This window comes from Eurosta solidaginis, chromosome 2 (assembly GCF_040869045.1).
Source record: "Eurosta solidaginis isolate ZX-2024a chromosome 2, ASM4086904v1, whole genome shotgun sequence".
Taxonomy (NCBI): domain Eukaryota; kingdom Metazoa; phylum Arthropoda; class Insecta; order Diptera; family Tephritidae; genus Eurosta; species Eurosta solidaginis.
In genome coordinates this window covers 38,662,671-38,686,628 of record NC_090320.1, presented here as the reverse complement: position 1 = coordinate 38,686,628, position 23,958 = coordinate 38,662,671, and the positions used below count along the sequence as shown (strand labels likewise).

At 37.0% G+C, this 23,958-nt stretch overlaps 1 protein-coding gene across 4 annotated transcripts in view; it reads left to right on the top strand.

Annotated features, from left to right (window-relative positions):
• Slmap (Sarcolemma associated protein) overlaps positions 1-22,740 on the top strand; it is a 39,467-nt gene extending 16,727 nt beyond the window's left edge. For 3 of the 4 annotated variants that reach the window (XM_067765054.1, XM_067765056.1, XM_067765057.1), the window contains 3 exons: positions 6,447-8,188; positions 15,988-16,656; positions 16,716-22,740. In XM_067765054.1, the coding sequence (XP_067621155.1) occupies positions 6,449-8,188; positions 15,988-16,656; positions 16,716-18,290 (3,984 nt within the window). In that variant the 5' untranslated portion in view covers positions 6,447-6,448 and the 3' untranslated portion in view covers positions 18,291-22,740. The remainder of the gene's footprint in view (positions 1-6,446; positions 8,189-15,987; positions 16,657-16,715) is intronic. The other variant, XR_010949428.1, reaches the window with a different exon arrangement.
• Positions 22,741-23,958: the final 1,218 nt, after the last annotated feature.

Below are 23,958 nucleotides of genomic sequence, written 5' to 3'. Positions count from 1 at the left end.
ATGACCTAACGGCATACCATTAGAAAATTTGAAAGTCAAATATTCGTAGTATCTCTACATTATACACTACAATTTTTTTGTTATTTTGAAATAAAAATCGAAAACATTTCAGAAGTTGTTGGTCCAAAAATTAAATTTTTATAAGTATTTTATCACATAATTGATACGTAGTTCTATAGTACAGACATAAATAATAGAAAAATATATACTAGAGTACCCGGCAGAAAATTGGTTTCCCTACATATTTAAAGTGAGCCTCGTTTCTCCTTTTCACTCTCTTTCCTATTCCTTTCTATTTTATCTTCCGATTATTTCCCACTCCCAAACCCATACCCAATCCCGCACCAACTCAAATTCCCATATCCACACCCACACCCTTTCTCACTCCTACTCCCTCTATCACTCACCTCAATTTGTATACCTGTAAACTACACCGAATCTATATGAAAATCGCATTCTTTTTTATATAGACGATATAAATAATTGGGACATTCTATTCCTCTCTGCTATGTATGTATCTACTCACCCAGGAAGCAAAGTCATTTGTCATATTCTTTATTCTATCTTTTTACCTCTCCCTCCTTCTCTCCATGTTTGATCCCTCTCTCTTCTCCGCATATTCCCCTCTCCAATTCTCGATTTTTATTTCTTCTCTACCGGCGGCCGCCGTGGTGTGGTGGTAGCGTGCTCCCCCTACCAGACCGAAGATCCTGGGTTCACACCCCGGCAAAGCAATATTTCTTTTCTTATCATTTCGTTTTTTCTACCTTCCGTCTCTCACTTTCTGAAATTTGTATCACCATTTCCTACTCCCAATTCCTTTTCTCTCCCCACCCTCTCTATTTTTCTTCCTCCCCCCATTTTTCTCTTCCCGTGTCCAATTCCCAATTTTTTGTTTTCCTTTTTATCTTTTTCTACCTATGGATTTTTGTTTTACTGTCCCCGTAATTACACATTCTAATGTCATCCCCGGTCCACATTTTGGCCGATATCTCAAACATTTTAAATATAGAACTAAAAATCACTCCGTTTCAAACCTTTCATTAACGCCTTTCATTAGATACCATACATACATATACATCTCACATGCACATTGTAGAGACAAACCCCCAGCGGGTTAGGGGGTCAGAATATCCGCGGTAGGAATGCCTGTCGTAAGAGGCGACTAAAATATCAGACAGCCAAGGCTCTGGCGACCCCGAAATCCTCATGGATCTAGGGGGTGGGAGGGCGTTATGGCCAGAAGGTCGCATGTGGTCATAAAAAATTGTTCCCGAGATGGTCGGGATTGGTACCGGAACGTACCGGATCTGCATGGACCATCAACATCGATAACACTCCCCAAGGCCTTCGGGGAGTGTCCTTATCGCTACAACAACAACAGAGACATTCTTGCCGGAAAGAAGGGGTCCTTAATATTACGCTTGTTGAGGTCGAACTCCTGTATCGACTTTCAAGAAAAATCGCACCATAAATAATATTTTTCTTGAATATGTCGGCTATTGGCGCCCTTTGCGAAAGCTAAGGAGGTACCCCCTTAAAAATCTCAAACAAATCATCCCATAAATAGGATTTACTACAATGGGTTGGGCCATGGTCCAGTTTGCGCAAATAACAGTTTCTCAAATATTTACCTTGGCAAAGGGGCCCCTTTACAGAATTTCAAGCAAATCGCGCTATAAAATAGATTGTTTCGCTTCCCGGAAGTAAATGTTTCTCAAATATTAAGCTAGGCAAAGTGGAACCCCCTTACAAATCTCAAACAAATCATCCCATAAATAAATTTAGTACAATAGCTTAGGCCCTGGATCCAGCTTCCGGAAGAAAAATATCTCAAATAATAACTTGATCAAAGTTCCACCCCTGTACCGAATTTCAAACAAATCACAATTCGTCCCGGAAAGAGAAGTTTATTATAATGTGACGAATATTAGCATCACTAAGCTGCTACTAAATAAATGCACAACAACAATAAAGCAGCCATTCTTATATAGAAGGCGACGAAGAGATAACTCACTCACACATGTATTCATCAGCCGAAGTTGTTACACGCATACAGGTCAATTACCAAGCAGGAGATACAAAAGTTCTAGAAGGCGAAACGTCTAGACCAAGTGTCGGCAAAAATGTTGTGTGGATGTATTAGTGAGAGCGTTTTGATCGCACGAACCAATTGATTCACTGATCATTCGCTTGTTAGACTGCAACGGCTAAGCACACAATAAATAATAAATTATTGATGCGCACAATGGCAAGCGAATATTTTATGCTGCTTGATAGGAATTTCATAAAGACCTGCTTTTTGATCAATTTTTATAAAGGTAGTCCTTAAAATGTTTTTATTATCTTTTACTTACTACTTTAAATTCCACTTGCATATACAAATAGATCCCTATAATTTTCCTAATAAATACATACGTTTTTTACTATTACTATTAATATTTACGAATTTAAGACTGACACCTGATTGTTCTAGAAATAAATGGGCAACAAAACTATATATACACTAAAAAATTAAGAATTTTGATGAAAATTCGCCAAATTTCGAGAATTTTTAGTATTATTTTCAAATAAATTTACAGTCTCTATTAGATTCTGTTGCATTTTTTCATATTAAATTAGTTAAATTAATTCATATTAATAAAATGTATTTACGTAAATACGTGCATATATTTTTTGCTGCGCAACTAGCGATACACTCGATGTTGACACGCCAATTGCTCATTGCAGACTGAACCATTCACTAAACAAAGAGCGCAGGCTATCTGTGTGAGTTGCTCACCATCTTAAGATGTATGCAACGCCGGTATCTGGTCTAGACCTTAGTAGAAATATGCGGACGAGGCAACAGAGAGTATAAAAGCAGCGCAAGCTGAGGAATGATTAATCAGTTTTGATTTAAACACGCTATTGGTTGTGAAGTATAATTATGAAGTACTATTCCCAAAGTAATCTAAACACAGACCAGTTAAAAAAAAATATAAAGCGCGATAACCTCCAAAGAGATTTAAGGCCGAACTTCTCTCCCAATTTGCGTCGTGCTCCTTTTTAATTTTTCCTACAAATTGGCCGGACGGCACCTACTTGTTTTATGCCGACTCCGACCGGCATCTGCGAGGCAGATGAGTTTTCACTGAGAGCTTTTCATGGCGGAAATACACTCGGAGGGCTTGCCAAACACTGCCTAGGGGCGACCCCGCTTAGACAAATTTTCTTCTAATTGAAAATCTTATTTCTAAAATGTTGATGTTGCTTTACCCGGGGTGTGAACACAGAGCATTCGGTGTGGTAGGCGGAGCCCGCTACCATCACACCACGGTGGCCGACAAAGACCAGTTTGCCATGTCGAATATTGCAGTGATTTATTCAACAGTTTAGCGATTCGAATGTTAGCAGAAGGTTTCAAATAAGCGGAATTTCCCAAAATTCGTTACAATACGTATAATTATTAACTAATATGAAGACAAGTGCTTTTTTGTTCATGCGTAAAGGCTTGACGTACTTCGATACAATTTTGAAAGGTATGGAACTGTATCATATATTGTTAGATCATTTCGTCAATATTTCGAGAAAATATCTTAACCAATTCGAAACAATTTCAGGATCGATTCCGGATTATTTTAGGTATCATTTCAGGTATCATTTCAGGACTATTTCGAAACCGTTTTGCGATAGTTACAGGATCACTTCAGAATAATTTCAAGACTATTTCGGGACCAAATCGGAACAATTTCAGGATCAGTTCGAGATTATTTTTGATATCGTTTCGGTAAAGTTTCAAAATTATTTCGGGATAATTTTGAGGCAGTTGAAGCATACTTTCGGGACCATTTTCGGTACATAAATAACCCTTGTTCGGGCGCTATATAGGACACAAATCCTTATAAGAAGTTAAAAGTTTGTGTGACAAATGTTTTGAATTTATTGAATTTTTGTATGAATTAAATTTTTTTTATATATTTTCGTATACAAAAGAGCTGTCCATATTTACCCGTGAAATTCAATACCAATGTTGAATTTTTTAAATTTTAATTCTTTTTTGCTGTATTCCTTCATAACTCGTCATTGCGGAATAAATTTCTGAACCAATGGCCACTTCGATTAAAAAAAGTATGTAAGTTTCATTTATGTGAACGCCACTGTACCTTTGTATTCATAAGTACATATTTGCACCAGACATATAATTGCTATTTTTAAAAATAAATATTTCCCAATTTACATCTCTCAATGGTCAGCAAGGGAAGGCGAACAATTATGAAGTGTTTTATTATTGAAAATAAAATGTTAAATTTTGTTTTGGCTGATTTTAGGTAGGTAATTGATCTCAGTATTTTTTATCGGGCGTTCATATGCAGTTTGTTATGTATAATGAAGGAATGCATATGCATGTGTAAATATCTTCGTTATAATGCCCATATGTATGTAGATAATTATCAATGAGTGTCCTCAAATTATAGGGGATGTTAGTCTTTTTTTGTAAATTGTGACAATAACAATTATTTGCACTGCAGCTGCTGCTCTCAGCGAGTTAAATAACTTCCCATGGTTGTGGGTTCCACTGTACTTACTCGCATACTTATGCATATAACGGAAAAGTTGCCATCCATGCGGGCTTATTCAACGGTATTCCCGGCTCTTCTGAAATCAAAATAAAAAAAAATAATAATTTTTTACTCCTACCCCATTATATTACATATACTGTAACGAATTTAGGAATTTAGGGGAATTCCTGCTTATTTGCAACCATTGCAGTAAAGAAAAAAAATAACGCATTTTCTCTGTTTGCTCTGGCTCTTTATTTCCCACAAAACAGCAGTGTATACATCTTTTCGAGCACTTGCATGCTTAGAAATTGTGTATATGCTCAAAGACTTTTTAATTTATATGTAGGTCAGGTGTTTCCCTTGAGTTGCTGTGTGATTTCGCTCATATCAACTCTATCACGTACCTTGCTCCCACATTACGCTACATTGTAGTGAGTTTACTTACGCTCTCATTATTTATTACTCTATACAGCATACCAATACCACACACTACGCCTACACTTGAATATTCTCTAGTGCTTTTACATTACATATACGAATATTACACAATAAGCATATGCTTACACAGCCCCCAGGACTAAATACAGTACATATACCAACACTACACACCACACATATTTATTGTAACGAATTTAGGGAAATTCCGCTTATTCCAAACCTTCTGCTAACGTTTGAATCGCTAAAATGTTGAATAAATAACTCCAATATTCAATAATGCAAAATGGTCTTTATTAGACTACTTTGAGAGTACTTCACAATAACACTTAACTTCTCAACCAATAGCGTGCTTAAATGAAAACTGATTAGTCATGCCTTGCGCTGCTTAGTCATGCTTGCGCTGCTTTTATACTCTCGGTTTCCTCGTTCACCCATTTCTCCTGAGGTCTAGTAATTTCGTGAACTTCATGCTTGGTTACCAGCCATATACATGTATATTTGTAGCTTGTAGCCATATGCGTGTGTATATGTGAGTACTACTTCGGCTGATGGTGAGTATCTTTCCGTTGCCTTGTATGTGTGTGTGAATGATGATTGCTTTGTTTACGTACATACGAGTGGCTGCTTATTATCAACTTAGGGATGCTAGTATCACTTAGTGTTGCTAATATTCGTCACAATATGTTTATCCCACCATATAGCATACCACTTACAAATACTACTCTTACGCTTACACCTTACGCGTACGTAGGATACCCCAATACCGCAAGCAAAAAAGTTATCAATTTATTTTTAATGGCTACTGCATGGTGTAGTGGTAGCGTACTCCGCCTACCACACTGATGGTCCTGGCTTCAAGTTTCGAGCAAAGCAAAATCCAAAATTTTAAACGCACCTTTACATAAGCAAACACGCCGAATGTATTTTTGACATGAAAAGCGTATCAGTGAAAATTCATCTACCTTGAAATTGCCATTCGGAGCCGGCATGAAACATGTAGGTGTAGTCCTTCCAGTTTGTAAGAAAAATTGAAAAGCTTCTCCAACCCAATTGTCAACTTTACCTAGCCGTGGCGAATCCTGTTCCTTTAGCAGCCGAGTCTCTGGCGATCGAATTTCCTCATTGAAGTAGAAGGTGGGAGGGCGGGAAGGCCTAGGTTTCATGTGGTCATTCTAAGCCGTTCCCGAGACGAGCTAGTACCTTAATGGTTCTTGTTACCGGAACGTACCGAAAACCTTCGGGAAGCGTTCTTATCGCTACAACAACATTTTTTTTAGTGGTAATGGCAATTGTATTTGATTTTACCAGCTCTGCAGAATTTGCATACTTACTACTAAATTTCGCTTTTTCATCTAATCTGCACGACGCACTGCTATCAAATTCTTTCGTATCCGAATATGAATTATGAATATAAATTATATAAGGAATTCGTTTATTCTATCATCACATTTCGTTTCTTTACAGTTATGGTTTTAGCCAGCAACGAATGGCTGAACAATTGCGAAGATGATCAAAGATCCACGACAACAACGGGGAATACACCAACGGCGACAACAAACGCACAAGCGGCCGGAAATCGAGAGATTGGGCTTAATATCGGCACAATACAACAAGTTGCTACGACAGCAACAACAGCACAAACAGCTACCAATACGAGCAGTATCACAACTTTAGCGGTTACACCCAGCACATCGGTCGCAACAACAATAACGCGCACTGCCAGTGCAAATAACGAAATTATGTCTGAAAATCTTAATAATGAATTACATCAATCACCGCAACAACAACAACAAGTGGTAAAGCAACAAAAAAACTTTAGCGGTGATGGATTGACAACAACAACAGCGGCAGTAGTTGAACTGAAGAATAGCCCACATACTCAAGAAATTGTCAACAACAATAGTGAAGTGTTAAATTGTGATACTCCAAATACAACAAATACAAATACACCGAATTCTAATAGCAATATCAAATATCTTGATACTCTGCTTAATAGTGGTGAAGAAATAGTTGGCAATAGTGGCATTATAAGCAGCAATGCTGATGAAGTTGCCAGCATAATCAATAACACACATAATGCAAATTTATTTTCCAACCCAAGTTCAAATGCAAGCACATTACAATCAGCACTGGGAAGGCAAACGAAGGAAACTGTGTCAGCACTCACTGCTGCCGCTAGCACAGTGCAAACTGTTGCCAGCCTCCTGCCACTTAGCAGTCCCATAACACCACAAGCTCTAAGCAACGCATTACAATCGGTCATGAATGCAAGCAATAATACCACAAATGTTACGGTGACAACTGCCACGGTTGGTAATTTACAACAAAATAATTTCCTGAGCTCATTCGGCATAGATATTGGAGGTAGTGGTGGTGGCACAACAGCTAAAGAGCTTAGCGCGGCTTTCTGTAGTGGTCTAGTTGAGGCGCAGCAAGCAAATTTGAGCAACAATATAAATGCTGTTGTACAAAATGTTGGCAGCAGCAGCAATTTAAGTATCAATCTAGAGGGTGTAGAAAACAATGGTCAAGCGAAAATCGTATTAATATGCGAATCGAACTCACATCCCTTCCAAACACGTACCATACAACTCACACCGAATATCGAATGTAAAGTGGGACGTCTGATAGCAAAAAGTAAAGCTTCCGAATCGAATGCAATATTCGATTGTAAGGTATTGTCACGTAATCATGCAGTACTCTGGTATACGGACGATGGCAAATTTTGGGTAAAAGATACAAAATCATCGAATGGCACATTTATAAATGAAAACAAATTGGGCACAGAAGCGGCTGAATTGCATTTTGGCGATATTGTTAAATTCGGCGTTGATGTATTGGAGAATTCGCGCAAAGAGGTGCATGGTTGTATTATAGCTTTTGTAAAATTGTTTATGCCCGATGGCAGGGAAGCGATATCAATTGATACAACAACACAACGCTCACAGTATTCGGGTGAGGGTCGTATCAGTTACGAGGAGATACATCGCTTGAATTTGTATATGCAGGAGGTGTCACAGCGTGAAAAGGCGCTGAAATCGAAATTGTTCAATATACAAAATGTTCTAGATGCTACACGTAAAAATTCGGCGCTGTGTTGGCAATCGCTCATAGCTGAGGATCAGCTGCTACACCGCATCAATTCGCTGGAGAAGAAATTGCAGATAATGGAAAAGAATGTGCCAGATAGTGCATTGCGTAATGAGGTATGTATGAGCTATGAGTTGTAGTTAATATAATTGTTGAAAGTAAAGATTAAAAAAAAAGAAGACAAAAACAATTCTTCTTGAACACCGCTTCATCGCCCTTTTCTTTCTCGCTTTCTCTACTTTTATCTGCATTTGTTGTTTTTATTTGGTTGTTCATTTGCTCTGTTGGGTCTCCACTTCAAGCCGCTATCTCCGCACGATGTGCAGTCGCCGTCTTCAATGCCCGTGGTTATCTTTGCAAAAGCAGGGAGGTCATGTGTGGGTTGACACAGGTCCTTATGGGAGTCTGTGTGCAGAGCCAGAATGCAGCGTTAGTCAGGAGTGGTCTCAACTGATCCTGCACCACCAACTGAATGGCGTACTTGAAGACTTGCCAAGGTTTTAACTCGACGGTGACGATATTAACCTACCAGCCGTTTCGGTAAGGTGTCACCCTTGCTTATTAAGGTAGTAGCCTATCGTCATCGCCAGCCCGGAGCAATAATTTCAAAATCATATTTCCAGTTCTGGTCAACAGGGTCTTACTGGTCTGTGAATGCTTGAAGGGGTATTTTAGGGCAGCATCTTATCGCCCTTCCACCGGAACTTTGGGATGTGTTGCCCTTAGAGCAACACATTCCCATTTATCCACTGGATTGCTCCTTTTGGTTCGCCCTGAGTACTTAATTTACTCAGTACCTCACGTCTTTTGGGAAGCGTTCCTCTATTCAGCACCTGAGGAGGCGCCCGGTAGGGGACGATACCCCCGCGGGAACATCTTTGAACTTCACCTTTTCTAGTTGGAGTTCAGAAATTTACAATTCAAGCTCAGAAAATTGCAATTCAAGTTCAGAAAATTGCAATTCCAGTTCAGAAAATTGCAATTCAAGTTCAGAATTTTCATTTTAAGTTCAGAAAGTTAAAATTCAAGTTCAGATAATTACATTTCAAGTTCAAAATTGCAATTCAAACTCAAAAATAATAAGTAGGGTGTTATTTTTAAAAAAAGTTATTCCAATTATATGCTTCGATGCTTCATTGACAATGTTGCCAAAGTGGTGGCTTGGATATACTGTACACCAAGCTATCTTCAAGGTGTGTACATCCCGCGCTTAGAAATCAAACGGATCATAACTTTCCAATAAGTGCATGCGGACGCTCCGGCTCAGAAAGTACTTCAGTCGACACCGCAGTTTGGAAGTAGTGGAAAGGAGAAACCTCCACAGAGATGCGAGAAGCAGGTGGAGGAAGACTTAACCGCCCGTGGTGCTCCCAATCGAAGTCAGTTACCACGAAACAGGGAAAACTGGCGTGATTTGCTAGTAAACGGCCAAAATCGCTTAGCCGGTTAAGCGACAATTCATGATGAGCGATGGCGGATAAGTTCAGATATGTTTCATAGTCATGTAGCAAATTATTAACGATAACATTTACCATATTTCATACATTTATTTCCATTGGATGAAAGAAAAAATACCTGACACATTTTCTGAACTTGAATTGTAATTTTCTGAACATGAAGCGTAATTTGCTGAACTTGAGCTATATTTTTCTGAACTTTAATTGGAAACTGTGAACTTGAATTGTAAATTTCTGACTTTAATTTGGAAATTCTGAGTTGGAATAGTGATTTTCTAAACTTGAATTGTAGTTTTCTGAACTTAAACTGCAAAAGGTGTAGAAATATAATTTTAAACAATAAAATCTATATAAATAGTATATAAAATTCAAATTAAAATAAAAGTAGATGTAGAAACCGTAGAAAAGGTTTTACAAATGTATTTTGTTGTTGCATGTAGAAAACTTTTGACAGTAAAATGAAAATCTTTCTACGTTTTCTATGGATTCTAGACAGAGAGAATACTCCTTATGTAACACCCAATAAAAACCTTGCAAAGATGGTCATACGCTAAAAATAATTTCGATACATAATAATTTCGATACCTCTCATACAAATGGAGTCTTTGATACTGCCTAACTCTGGAAGTATTCATGCTAGAGGTTTGAAATTCAGTAAAGAGTTATGTATTGTAACGAATTTTGGGAAACTCCGCTTATTTGAAACCTTCTGCTAACGTTCGAATCAGTAAACTGTTGAATAAATCACTCCAATATTCTGTATTGCAAAATGGTCTTTATTAGACTACTTTGGGAGTAGTACAATTATACTTCACAATTATACTGCACTTCGCAACTAATAGCGTGTTTAAATCAAACTCTTTCCTAATTGTTCAGCTTGCGCTGCTTTTATACTTTCCGTTGCTTCGTTCGCATATTTCTCCAAAGGTCTAGACGGTTCACCTTCTAGAACTCTTGTATCTCCTGCTTGGTAATTATTTATATGAGTACATGCATATTTGTAGTTTACAACCATATGAGTGTGTATGTATAAGTAACTACTTCGGCTGATGACCACATTTGTGTGTGTGAGATAGCTCTACGTCGCCTTCTACATAAGTGTTGCTATCTTTAATGTGTACATGTACATAAGAGTGGCTGATTCATGTTTTTGTTGTAAAGAGTATTTTAAAAGGGAGTAGCCCTAACTTGTATATGTGAAGGCGTTTTCGAGATATTGACCAAAATGTAGACCAGGGTGACGTAGAACATCTGTCGGGTACCGCTACCACGAACAGTATTCCTGCCATGATTCCAAGGGCTTTGAATTTCGCCCTGCAGAACTTTTTCATTTTCTTCTCCTTAATATGGTAGATGTCACACCCATTTTACAAAGTTTTTTCTAAAGTTATATTTGCGTCAAAAAACCAATCCAATCACCATTTTTCATCCCTTTTTTCGTATTTGGTATAGAATTATGGCATTTTTTCATTTTTCGTAATTTTCGATATCGAAAAAGTGGGCATAGTCGGATTTCGGCCATTTTTTATAACAAGATAAAGTGAGTTCAGATAAGTACGTGAACTAAGTTTAGTAAAGATATATCGATTTTTGCTCAAGTTATGGTGTTAACGCCCGAGCGGAAGGACAGGCGGTCGACTGTGTATAAAAACTGGGCGTAGCTTCAACCGATTTCGCCCATTTTCACAGAAAACTGTTATCGGCATAGAATCTATGCCACTACCAAATTTCACAAGGATTGGTAGATTTTTGTTCGACTTACGGCATTAAAAGTTTATAGACAAATTAAATGAAAAAGGGCGGAACCACGCTCATTTTGAAATTTTCTTTTATTTTTGTATTTTGTTGCACAATATCATTACTGGAGATGAATGCTGACATAATTTACTAATATACTGTAAATCAACTTTTTGTTAAAGTTTGAATAAAATTTTTTTTTTTTTAAAGTGGGCGTGTTCGTTATCCGAGTTTGCAATTTTTTATTTAGCACACATATAGTAATAGGAGTAATGTTCCTGCCAAATTTCATCATGATATCCTCAACGACTGCCAAATTACAGCTTGCAAAACTTTTAAATTACCTTCTTTTAAAAGTAGGCGGTGCCACGCCCATTGTCCAAAATTTTACTAATTTTCTGTTCCGCGTCATAAGGTCAACCCACCTACCAAGTTTCATCGCTTTATCCGTCTTTGGTAATGAATTATCGCACTTTTTCGGGTTTTCGAAATTTTCGATATCGAAAAAGTGGGCGTGGTTATAGTCTGATTTCGTACATTTTAAATAGCGATCTGAGATGAGTATCTACATACCAAATTTCATTAAGATACCTCAAAGTTTATTCAAGTTGTCGTGTCTACGGACAGACGGACGGACGGACATGGCTAAATGAATTTCTTTTTCGCCCAGATCATTTTGATATATGGAAGTCTATATCTATCTCGATTAGTTTATGCCATTAAGGGGTACCTTTATACGAACAAAGTTAATATACTCTGTGAGCTCTGCTCAGCTGAGTATAAAAATACAATAAAGAAATAAAGAGGTTCGGCTAGCTGCATTTTCTTCTAAATATTATTTTGAATATAGGCAGAGATAGATGCTATAAAGTTGCTTTTTATAAAACTTCTTCTTACCCTAGAAAAGGTATTGCATTCCGAATACGCACAGCGTTGACAGAAAATAGTCTGGCTGAGGGAAATAAGGTCCTTTAATGGCATTTAGTCAAGCTGATCTGGTAAAGGATATATTTTCATAGAGATAACTAGGCCCTTTAATAGCCTTCAGTTTGTTAAGAAAAATACAGTTTCTGGCTTTGAGATACTTTGATAAGGCGTAGATATTGCTCGTTAAATTACTGAATAGGACGGTTAACTGACGTCAGGAATGGCTATCAAGCTTACTATATACAACTTCGGCGTTAGTAACTTCGATTAACGGCTTCCCATCCATGTATTCACGGTAGAAAGGATATTGTCTTAACTTTCTTGTTAACGATTGACTTTCTACAGTTTCAATGCAATACATTGCCAGATGCCCAGTTTTAAATAGCGATCAGCTGTTGATTTAATATTTCACATAGCATGCCCATGCAGATGCGAGTGTCGAACAACGTAAAAAATCCTTTATAATAATAATACTGAAGAGCAGAGCTCCATGAATATATCCTTGGAGCACCCCACTTTCAACAACGTTGAGTTGGGATACTTCAGTTGCTAAAACTTGGCTGATTAAGAGCTCCTTTCTCTATTATGCGACCGAAGGTACAAAGAAATTAATTCCGTCATGAATGTTTCAAAAACCTTAGACAAGCCGGGCAGTCTACTATTTGGGCGGAAATTAGCAGAATAGCAGGCAATGGAGTTTTGACAACAGGCTGAACAGTAACAACATTCCAGGCGCGAGGAAAACTAGAGGTTGTGCGACCATGATTTATGATGTGGGTAAGCGTATCAAGAATACACGTCAATACGATTTTTATAAATTTCATAGGCAGCCCTATCTACACCTTCAGCATTTGAACTTATCTTAAGAACACATTTACCCATGTGATGTGTGTCGACACTGCAGAAAACTCAAACTTACATCCATTAAAACAAAGGTTCTCACAAGGGACAAACTGTTGGACGGTTAGATTTGTTTATCACTGCTACAACAACAACAACAACGGTTAGATTTGTCGCACCAATTCCTAGGAGAGCATGGTTGATTTTATTAGAATTTATATTGCATGGAATCTCATGTTTTCCGCGAACTTGCAGACTATTTTGATTACGCCATAAAATCTCTATTGGTTGATTGGTTTTAAATTTTACATAAAAATACAACTCTCTTTCATGCCTTATTTCGCGCTTTCTTAAAATCTTCTCAGTTGTTCAGAGTTGGACTTTAGTTCATTTCGAATGGAGCGCACCGCCTACCACACCAAACATCCTGGGTTCACGCCCCGGGCAAAGCAACATCCAAATTTTAAAAACAAGTTTTTTCAATTAGAAGAAAATTTGTCTAAGCAGGGTCGCCCCTCGGCAGTGTTTGGCAAGCACTACGAGTTTATTTCAGCTATGAAAAGCTCTCAGTGAAAACACATCAGCCGTTCGGAGTCTGCAAAAAACAAGTAGGTCCTGTCCTGCCTATTTTTTATATATAGTGAAGTCTATATCTATCTCGATTCCTTTATGCCATTACGTACTACGGAATCCAATCGAAGTTATAATACCTTTGTGTATAAGTATAAGAAAACTGTTCTAAAGAACAGGTCACCAAAAATGCTTAGCTTTCATGCATGCAAGCATACAAAGTTATGTTCTGAACGAAAGTATAAAGATATGCTGCAGAAGGAAATTGGAAAAGTAGTGCAACAACAATACTTGGCTTTGGTCGAGTCTGTTTGTCAACAGATCGATCATCGCTGGAGTGCGGGTTCAAACTCCACTCCCGGTAGAAAGGATTTGCAAAGATTTACAAAGTACATATTGAAATTGCTTATTTTGCACCTTCGGTTAACGTTCGAATCGCTGAACTGTCACATAAATAACTCCAATATTCAGTATGGCAAAATGGTCTTTATTTAGTACTCCACAATTACAATACTCGCGTTCTTCAATTATAGCGTTTAAAGAGTGTTAAAATTAAACTGATTCACTATTCGTCAGTTTGCGCTGCTTTTGCCTCATTCGCATATTTCTTTTAAGGTCTAGATTTTTCACGAACATGCCTTCTGCAACAGTTGTATCTTAAGCTCGGTTATTTAGCTATATGCGTGTGTATGTGTGAATAACAAATTCTGCTCTTAACTAATGATAACGTGATGTGTGATAGTTTGTCTTTCTTCAAGCTGCTGGCTATGTGTATGTGTGGCTGCTTGCTTTAATGTGTACATGTACATAAGTGTGGCTGCTTGCTTTATTGTTGTTGTGCACTTATTTAGTAGCAGCATAGTGATGTATAGAACAGATAATATTCGCCACAATATAATCGAAACAACTGTCGCAATTTGTAACAAAATATTTGATAAAATGATTTAAAAAATTTGTTTTTTAATTTTTTTTATTCATCACTATCACTACATAGTGTAAAACAAAGTCGTTTTTTCTGTCCCTATGTCCCTTTGAATGCTTAAGTCTTTAAAACTACGCAAAGGATTTTGGTTTTTTTAATAGATAGAGTGATTGAAGAGGAAGGTTTATATATAATAACATCCATTACAAGAAAGTGGTGTTAGTTACACTATTTATAACTCAAGAGCGGATGAACCGATTTGCTAAAAAATGGTGAAGAGGTAGCTTAGAATCAGGAGACGGACATAGGATACTTTTTATCCCGTTCTGGCTAGGGTCTTGAGATCAAAACGTGGACCTTGGTAATCCTGGGATGTGTTTGTACAATATGGGTATCAAATAGAAGCTGTTTATGAGTACTTTGATACGGGGTATTTTTCGTACCGCTGGGTGACTACGGTGTCGAGATATAGGCGAAAACGTGTCCCCGGGTACCCCTAGAATGTGTTTATAGAATGAATATGAATAACAAATGAAATCTGTTGATGAGTGCTTTAATACAGGGTAGTATTCATACCTATTGGTGACTAGAGTCGAGATATAGGCCACAACATGGATCAGGGTAACACTAGGATGTGTTTTTACATTATTGGTATCAAATTGAAGCTGTTGATGTGTGCTTTAGTACAGAGTAATTTGTATACCTCTGGGTGACTAGGGTCTCGAGATATAGGCCAAAATGTGGACCCGGAGACCCCTAGAATGTGTGTAATATGGGTATCAAATGAAAGATGTTACTGCGAGCCTTAAAGTAATTTTCATTGTAATATTCGATTTAGTCACATCAACCTGGCAGAACTGATAAATATGCATGCCAAGCCGAAATAAATACATGAATTAATAATACCCGCAAACCTATTTACATACGTCCTATTCGTTTGCCTGAAATTTGGTATACAAATTTGCCTATATTAGTATTTGCGATCCTTTTTCCCGGGAAGTAGGCCAGGAACGGACTGGGTTAAGGACTAGGACTGGGACTGAGACTCGGAGTGGGACTGGGACTCGGGATGGGACTGGAACAAAATACATTCCACCCTCTGTGACTGACAATAAGGGATGAAGAAGAATGAGAAGAACTTGGGAGAGGAGAAAAGAGGGAAGAAGAAGGAGACTGAGAAAGCGATAGAGTGCGACGAAGATAGAGATAGATGAAGCGAAAAAGACGGAGAGAGGAGTGAATAAAAGGATTAAGAAAAAATGAAAAGGGCAGAGTTAGAAGGAAGAAGCTTATAAAAATGGTTGCAGATAGACCAAATTTAGAACACTACAACGTCTGACGGGTCTGCTAGTTGAACTCTAAAGCACAGACCCCGCTTATCAACAACAGCTAACCTGTATGGTTAGTTATTATGCTTCTAAAATGTTGATTTCAAAATACCACTTCTTTCATCCCATTAAAGGTTCTAAAACTTCTCGAAGATAAAAGCTCATATCAGCTAACAGCCAAAGAAGCCTTACGCAAAGTCTACCAAGAGCGTTGCGACGCTTTACAAATGCTCTCCAAAATGGAATTAGCCTATGAAAATTCAGATGGAGAATGTAAAATATTGCGTGACCAAATTATGAATACGAAACAGTCACTGCAGGATGTAAATACACGCTTGCAACGGCTCGAAACCGATTATAATGAATATAAAGGTGAAGCCGAACGCAAACAACAAGAAATAAAAGAGCAAGACGAACAACGTATTGCTGAAATGACAGAAAAATTACAACAACGCGAAATGGAGTGCGATGAATTGAGACGTCGAGTCTCTGAAATTATGCTACAACGTGCTGAATTGAACGATGAAGAGGAAAAGAAGTTGGAATTACAAGCCATTGAGAAGCTAGATGCAGCTATAGGCGCTATGGATTTGGGTGAGGATGATGAAGAGGACGACGAAGAGGGTTTTGATAATGAAGACGATGCAAATAATGAACGTAAAGCGATAGGCGACGAAGCTGATGGCGAGCATAAGGAAGATGGAAATGAGAAGGATTTTTACAAGAAAGTACATGCAAGAGCGGCGAAGAACGCCATTAACGGCGGTAGTAGAAAAAGCTTGAATAGTAGCGATGAAATAGAGGTATTTGATATTCTATTGCTTATTGTTAGTTAGGTATTTATTTATTAACTTATTTTCAGATTTTAAATACTTCACCTGAAGCGGATGCAGTACAAAAGAGGATCAAGAAAAAAGGTAGCGCTAAACAATCAACAATACTCAAATGGTTGCAAAATTCCGACATGAATGAAAAAGAAGGTTCAATCGACATTTTCAAGGCCATATGTAATGAGTCTGATTCTAGTGATGAACAAGATATTCCATTGAATGAGATTAATGCTGGTTTGGATAGTGAAAGTGGCATTGATACCAATACCATATCTGCCGAAGAAATCAAACTTAAATATAAGAAATCGAAAAACCAATTACAAAGCGTACAAACCCTACTATGCCAATTGGTAGAGGCAGAATTATCTAAAGACTGCTATAAGTCAGAGGAGTGTGCTACAGTAGATGAACAAAAGCATAAGGAAAATGAGGCTTTAGACAGTAGGCGCAAGGAAAATGAATGCATTTCGACCAAAGCAATGGATGATGGTCATAAATTGTTGCTGCTGCAACGCAGTGTAGCCATGCTAAGTGAAGCATACAAAGAAATTACTGAGAGTTTGAATGACCATGACTCACTGAAGGCAACATTTGCAGAAGACCTACACACCCAATTCCAAAACTATGCAACATTAAACACAGGTGTCAGCACTGCAAGCAAAATGCTAAACACGCAGGATACATTAATGCCGCTGGCTGAAGTTGCAGAGGAGGAGATGCATCAAGACAAAGAGTCAATGCAGCAACAGCTACTAGAAAGTGATGAATGCCATAGCGAGGAATGTACTACAACAGCAACAACACCGTGCACAATTGTTTCAGCTAGCGTTGTTGCTGCAGAAGAACTCAAATTGAGAAATGAAATACACGCATATCAAGAACAAATTGAAGAGCTAAATTGCAAATTGGAACAAGTGGAGAGTGATGCACAAAATACATTGGAAATAATGCAAATCGAATGTGATAGTTACCGAGAGAAAGTTGCACAACTAACCAAAGTATTACAAAAAGCGTGCGAGGAGAAGCAGGAGTTTAAGCGTTTACTAGATGAGCGTATTAATGCTGAGGTTAAACAAGAACGACCAGCAGAGCCAGTAAAGTCTGCTGAACCAGCAGCACAAAAAATTAATATGACAAAAGATTTAGTAGAAGAATGCATTAATGAAGCAACAACCAAAGTGCCAGAAACCCAAAGTAGCAGCTGCTATGCAGATGTACCAGTGGTGGTGACCCATTTGAGTGAAAATAAAGAAAGTGAAGCGCATAATAGCAATAGCGCATCACTTTTGCTACAACAGTGCACAGCCAGTACTAATTCAACAAGCGGCATTGGCATGCTATTGCTAGACGTGGACGATTTCGAAACGCAATTGAGCGATGACTTGGCGGCCATAAGTAATAGTGCATTGCAGCGTGAGGAGGAGTTGATTGTGTACAAAGAACGTTTGGAAAAAACGCAAAACGATAATTTGCAATTGCGCAACGAAATAGCAGCGCTGCTACTCAAATCGGGCACACAAGCTCAATCACATATGATTAAGCAAATGTTGGCATATGGTACAGTAGCAGCGGCAATTATTATCTATTTTATAACAATGTATTTCTAAGTGCTGATATTGTTGCGTACAGCCGTTTGCTGTTGATGGATGTTTTGCATCTTTGGAGTGAATAATTATTTATAGTAGGCGAATATGAAGGCGAAATAAGTTAGGTTAGATTAGAGGGAAATTTAAGTAAACAAAATATTGAGTACAGCATAGTAGAGGGAAATGAAGTGTGAAACGCTTGCGTAATAATATCGGAAACTTGGTTACAAGCTTAGGTCAAGGTCAGAGAACAGCAAAAATCGAACACAACAAAGTTCGATTACATTCGGCAACATGATCGTGTTCAATGATCCAACGAACATAATCGACATTGATTTAAAATCAACCAACTTATTGCATGCGTGAATATAATCAATTCAGGCGTTTGCTCGTTTGCCTCAACAGCGATTACATTCATCGGATATTTTCATGATTCTTCTGCCCTTACGTCACGGCGACAAGCTACATATAAACGTACATATAAACATTGCTTATGATTCTGTTTGTTTGCCGAACTAAATGATACTAATTCAAGATTTTTTTCTCCGCTTGCCTTCGTTTGATCAATACAATCGTACGCAAAACCTTTTCGGTCATTCGATCGCAGTCATGCTAACGGAGTATAGTAAAGACAGATGCTGAGTTTATTCAAATATGAGTTTATTCAATTATGATTTTATTCGCATGATTGAATATGAATGCAAGTTTTAGTGTTTGATTAAATCAAGAAAATTGTGATTTTTGCAGTTCTCTGGTCAAGGTTAAAAAAATGATCGATTAAACTGTGTAAGTTTGAACTTCGAAATTGACATTGCATTAAAACTGATAAGATGCTTGTATAAATGGAGGCAGCGCACGCTAAAAATTGGTATCCAAACAACATTTTAGGTATACGAAAATTCAATTATAGCTACAATGAGTAATTTATAAAGACAAATCGTAAGTGTACAGCTGGAAATGTTCAATCATATAAGAAAATATAAGCTGTTAGAGGAAATCGGCTGCCAAATGGGAATTACAGATTAATATTCAAAATTGTGTACTGAAGCATTGCTCGAAAATAGTGTGTCTTATGAGCAGCGTCAATAAGTGGCACAAAGTGAAAAGGTTAAGTACACACAAGCAAGGTGTTATAAATAGGCTGATAAAAGTGTAAAAGCAATTAATTAAAAATTCGACTATTTGCCCGAGGAGTTGATGATATCTTGCGTAAAAGAATAAAAGTTAAAGGGGCAAATCGTAACATCCGTGATGGTATAACTCGTCACGTTTTGGATCGCAACATACGTGACGAGTGATTGAACGTACACGTTACGTTCCACTTTCATACGAACACAAACTGGCGATCGTATACACACAAATTTCATTGAAAATGTAAAAAAATTCTTAAAATATTTGAATAAAAACAAAATTTAATTAATTTCGAACTCTTATTACATATTAACAAAGGTCGTATTCAAACAAGCTTAATCCAAGCGAAAAGCAAATATTGGCGGAATTCATGGCGAGACACACGCTTTGGTATCGGCTTGCTTCAAATTTAACTTCTCCAGAAAGTAACTAAAAGCTTCGTAAGTTAAGAGAAATCTCTACAAGAAACAGCAATAATTTTTTGTTACAAAGGAATAATACATAAATAATATGCTTACGCTTTGTGCGATAAGTCCAAATGGTTACTACACTCTCTTAACCGCCTTCGGACTATCTTTTCATCGCCTTCGCTATTATTGGAGCTCAAACAAAGCAATAAAATCGAGTCCACCACAGTTATTTACTTTTTTTATATTTTTGGCAACCAATTTGACAGTTCAAACTCTATTGTGAGCTAAAAATACAATCCAACCTAATGTGGATCGTAAAATTTATTGTGAATTGAAAAGAAATTACGTTCCGTTATCGTATCAGTATCGTATGTTATAATCACATTTTGTGTATACGTTTGACGTATCACGTAATTTTCTTTGGTATGTTTGCCGATCCGTTATCGTATGTTACGATTCGAGCCCAGAGTGTAAGTTAATTAATCACACTCAAAGCAATTGAATCTAAAGCAAATGTGGTCAGAACAGCTCCCTAGAGCAACGAAAACCTATTCGACAATCATCTGTATGTGTGTATTGTGAGCGCAGCTACTACGTTACAGCAGAGCAGACAGTGAATTAGTTTGCTCTTGTACTTCAAGCAGAATCTAAATGGCGCCTAGAGCGCTACTTGGGCCCGGCTCCATAGCCGGGCAGCACAGCAACCAACCAACTTCAAGCAGTAAACATCTCTTGCCCAAGTTCTATGCTCATGTTATCTTTTACACTACTGCATTTGTATGCGTAGCTCTGCTAGCGTTGTGCAACTTTAATCGAAGGCTTAACTAAGGGGTAGTTGAATTAAAAAGCTGTTAAAGTTGTTCGAAGTTTGAACTAGAAATTCATAACCGTAAATATTTTACCTTATGAGTAGATGGATAGATTTCAAGCAATATAAATTAACCGAAAAATATTAAGTGCGCATGGGTAAACAGTTGTTTACGAAAAACAGCCGGCGTAAAATGTGTAATCGAAAATAATGTGTCTCACATTATAAGCATTTAACAATTTTACTTCCAAAAATGTCAAACAATTAAATTGGAAATTCAATTCAACAATAAGTAAGTCCAAATGGCAGCGAAATGCTTACATTTTACGATAACATGGCTGATGAAAGTTTCTAAGCAATGCACAAGCGATAGAAATTAAATCGATTATGAGGAATGAGACTAATTTGTAGATATTAGCAAGCTTTGAGTTTGTAAAAATTACTTATTTAAATTCGATACACATAAAAACAACATTTTTAAATTTGTGAAACAACATTAACATTAAACAATAACAAAAACAAACACCAATACACACAATATTAGTTTTTGAATAATGTATAGCTTTAATGATTAATAACTAAGAGCGGAGCTAAAAACGCCAAGCAATGAAATGTATGTAATTCTGTAAATAAAAAAAAAAGGAAAACAAGCAAAAGCAAAAATAATGTAATCATAAAAAACGTTATGTATAAAAATGATTATTGGTATGCGTGCATGCGTATGCATTTAAATTTATACCTAACATTTAAGGCGTTAATTTCCAAAAACAAACAAACAAACATACATACATACAATACTAAGCATCTCTCGCTCTCATTTCATTGCATTTGCTCATCTTTGCGTCTTTGCTGGGCTGTTGCCGAAATTGCATTTGTTTAATTAAATTTAATTTAAAAAAAAGCTAAAATATATGCATATATAACATTTAAATAAAAATAAATACATGCAAAATAAAATAAAAAAAATAGTAAAGACGCCTACATACATATAAATAAATAAACACAAATACATCAATATTATAGGAACACGTATTATATACAAACATGCAATTTTTGCAATCCGTAACACTATCACAAAATATAAAAAAAAAGATTCGCACATAGCTACATATATATGCTTATTCTATATATTATATACTCTTATGGCGCTTATTTAACATTTACATTTTTCATGTGAGCAGCCATAAATACAAGCTTGAATCATTTATTAGCTAACTGTGTGATCGTAAAGCGTTTGTTCTACGTTCATGCCTATAATAAAAATATAATGCATACGAAAATCTATGATAACAAATTATCCTACAATTATGTCAAACTATTTTTTTATATGTTAATATTTTTGTTATGCTACTACGTAATTTTTTTTTCACTTATTCGAATTTCGAAATTTTATTTTTCAAATTCGAAATTATGTTTTTGCATAGCAAAAAAAAATTACAATTAATACAATTTGAAATTTAAAATACTCGAATTCTACGTACTTTCATTACGAAATTTTATTTTCGTTTTGTAAAAAAGTAGCAAAATATATGAAACTATTATAAATAACTTTCGAAGTTGTATAACCCGTCCGCCTTCTATTACGCCAGCCTAGCCATCCAATGCAATGAGAACTCCCCGCAAAACAAAAATGTTGTTTCTCTTTCTGTTAATTAATACTAAAAAAAATGCTCTGTTTTTGTTTGTAAATTTTATTTTCCAGCAGCTGTTTTTTTTCGAAAATTCTTGTATTATCGCAGTTTTGTTTTCGCAAATTTGCTTTGCGTTAAATATATAAATGATTCTGCTGTTATTATCATTATTATTTTATATAATTATTTAAATTGTTAGTTTTAGTTGAAATTATCTTTATTAATTATTATAATAATTTGTAATTTGTTTATATAATTTTATAAAACAAAACAAAAAAACAATATGTAATGAAATTTGTAAAAAAAAAGAAATGTTTGTAAAATTACTGAAAATTAATTGTGTAAAGTATCTAGTATGTATATTTATGTGCTATTTAATATGACACACAACACAAACCAACAATAATAAACACATATAATTGAAAACGAAATACGAACCATAGAAGGTAAAGAAATCACGAATAAAAGAAATTATAAAAATTCTTGTACAATATATGCCTACATTTCTTTAGCATAATAACTTATTTTTAAATTTCGAAACTGTATTTTCGAAATAAATTTCTTAGATCGTAATTGCTCTGAAATGGTCAATCGGCTGATGGAAATATGTGAAGTAGTGTTATCAGCCATTTCTTAGCGCCCTTGGCTGCGAAAATGTCACCGTTAGACTTGGTCGAACACAGCTAAATAGTAGCGTTAAGCACTCATACTAGTGACAAGCTGCTTGTCCTGGTAAAAGCCCAAGACCCAATAGTAAAAAAGAAACTATGAGTTCTGTTTTCGGTGGTGCCAAATCCAGGATGCAGTAGATGTATGTTCTTGGGCCGTTGTTGGGCTCAGTACTTGCCCGGAACACATAGTTAAAAAAAAAAATGACTCGTATTGAGAAACACTTTGTTGTTGTTTTTGTTGTAGCGATAATGACGCTCCCCGAAGGTCTTGGGGAGTGTTATTGGTGTTGATGGTCCTTTGCCGGTTTCAGATCCTGTACGTTCCGGTAACAAGCACCACTAAGGCACCAGCCCGACCATCTCGGGAACGATTTAGTATGACCACATGAAACCTTCAAGGCCATACCGCCCTCCCACCCCCTAGATACATGAGCTTGTCAACCCTTACCATATTATATCCTCAAATCTCTTGCTGGCAGTACTTGTGGAAAAGATAAAGAAATGCTCATTACTACTTACAAAGCAATTGGCCAGCCAATTGCATGCTACGCGTCCCCTATATGGTCGCCAAGCCAGGCCTGCCAAAATACTGTTCTCAGAACCGCCACGGGCTGTCTTTATGTCCCCAGAACACCATCTACATAATGTTCCTGTTGAATACCCAGACACCTGGTCATCCCAACAGGCATCTGATTGATGAGCCAACACCGCCCATGGGCTTAAGGAGTCATCTCCAGCATTATGAGGAAATACGGCACCTGAGAACTCAGCCGTGTGAAGCCAAACGACACAAGCAGGTCCTCAGTGAACTCCACAAACAGGCGTCGGACTTTTATGCTGGGAATTGCCCGGTTAATCCAGTACTCAACGAACAGTACCCAAAACTTGCGGAAGAGGAATGCACTCTCCTCAGGGAAACACGAGACACTCTAGCCCAACTTCGATCTGGATACTGTAACAGGTTAAACTCTTACCTATCCAGAATCAACCCCGACATACAAAATGTATGCCCTGCTTGCAATGTGTCCCCACATGACA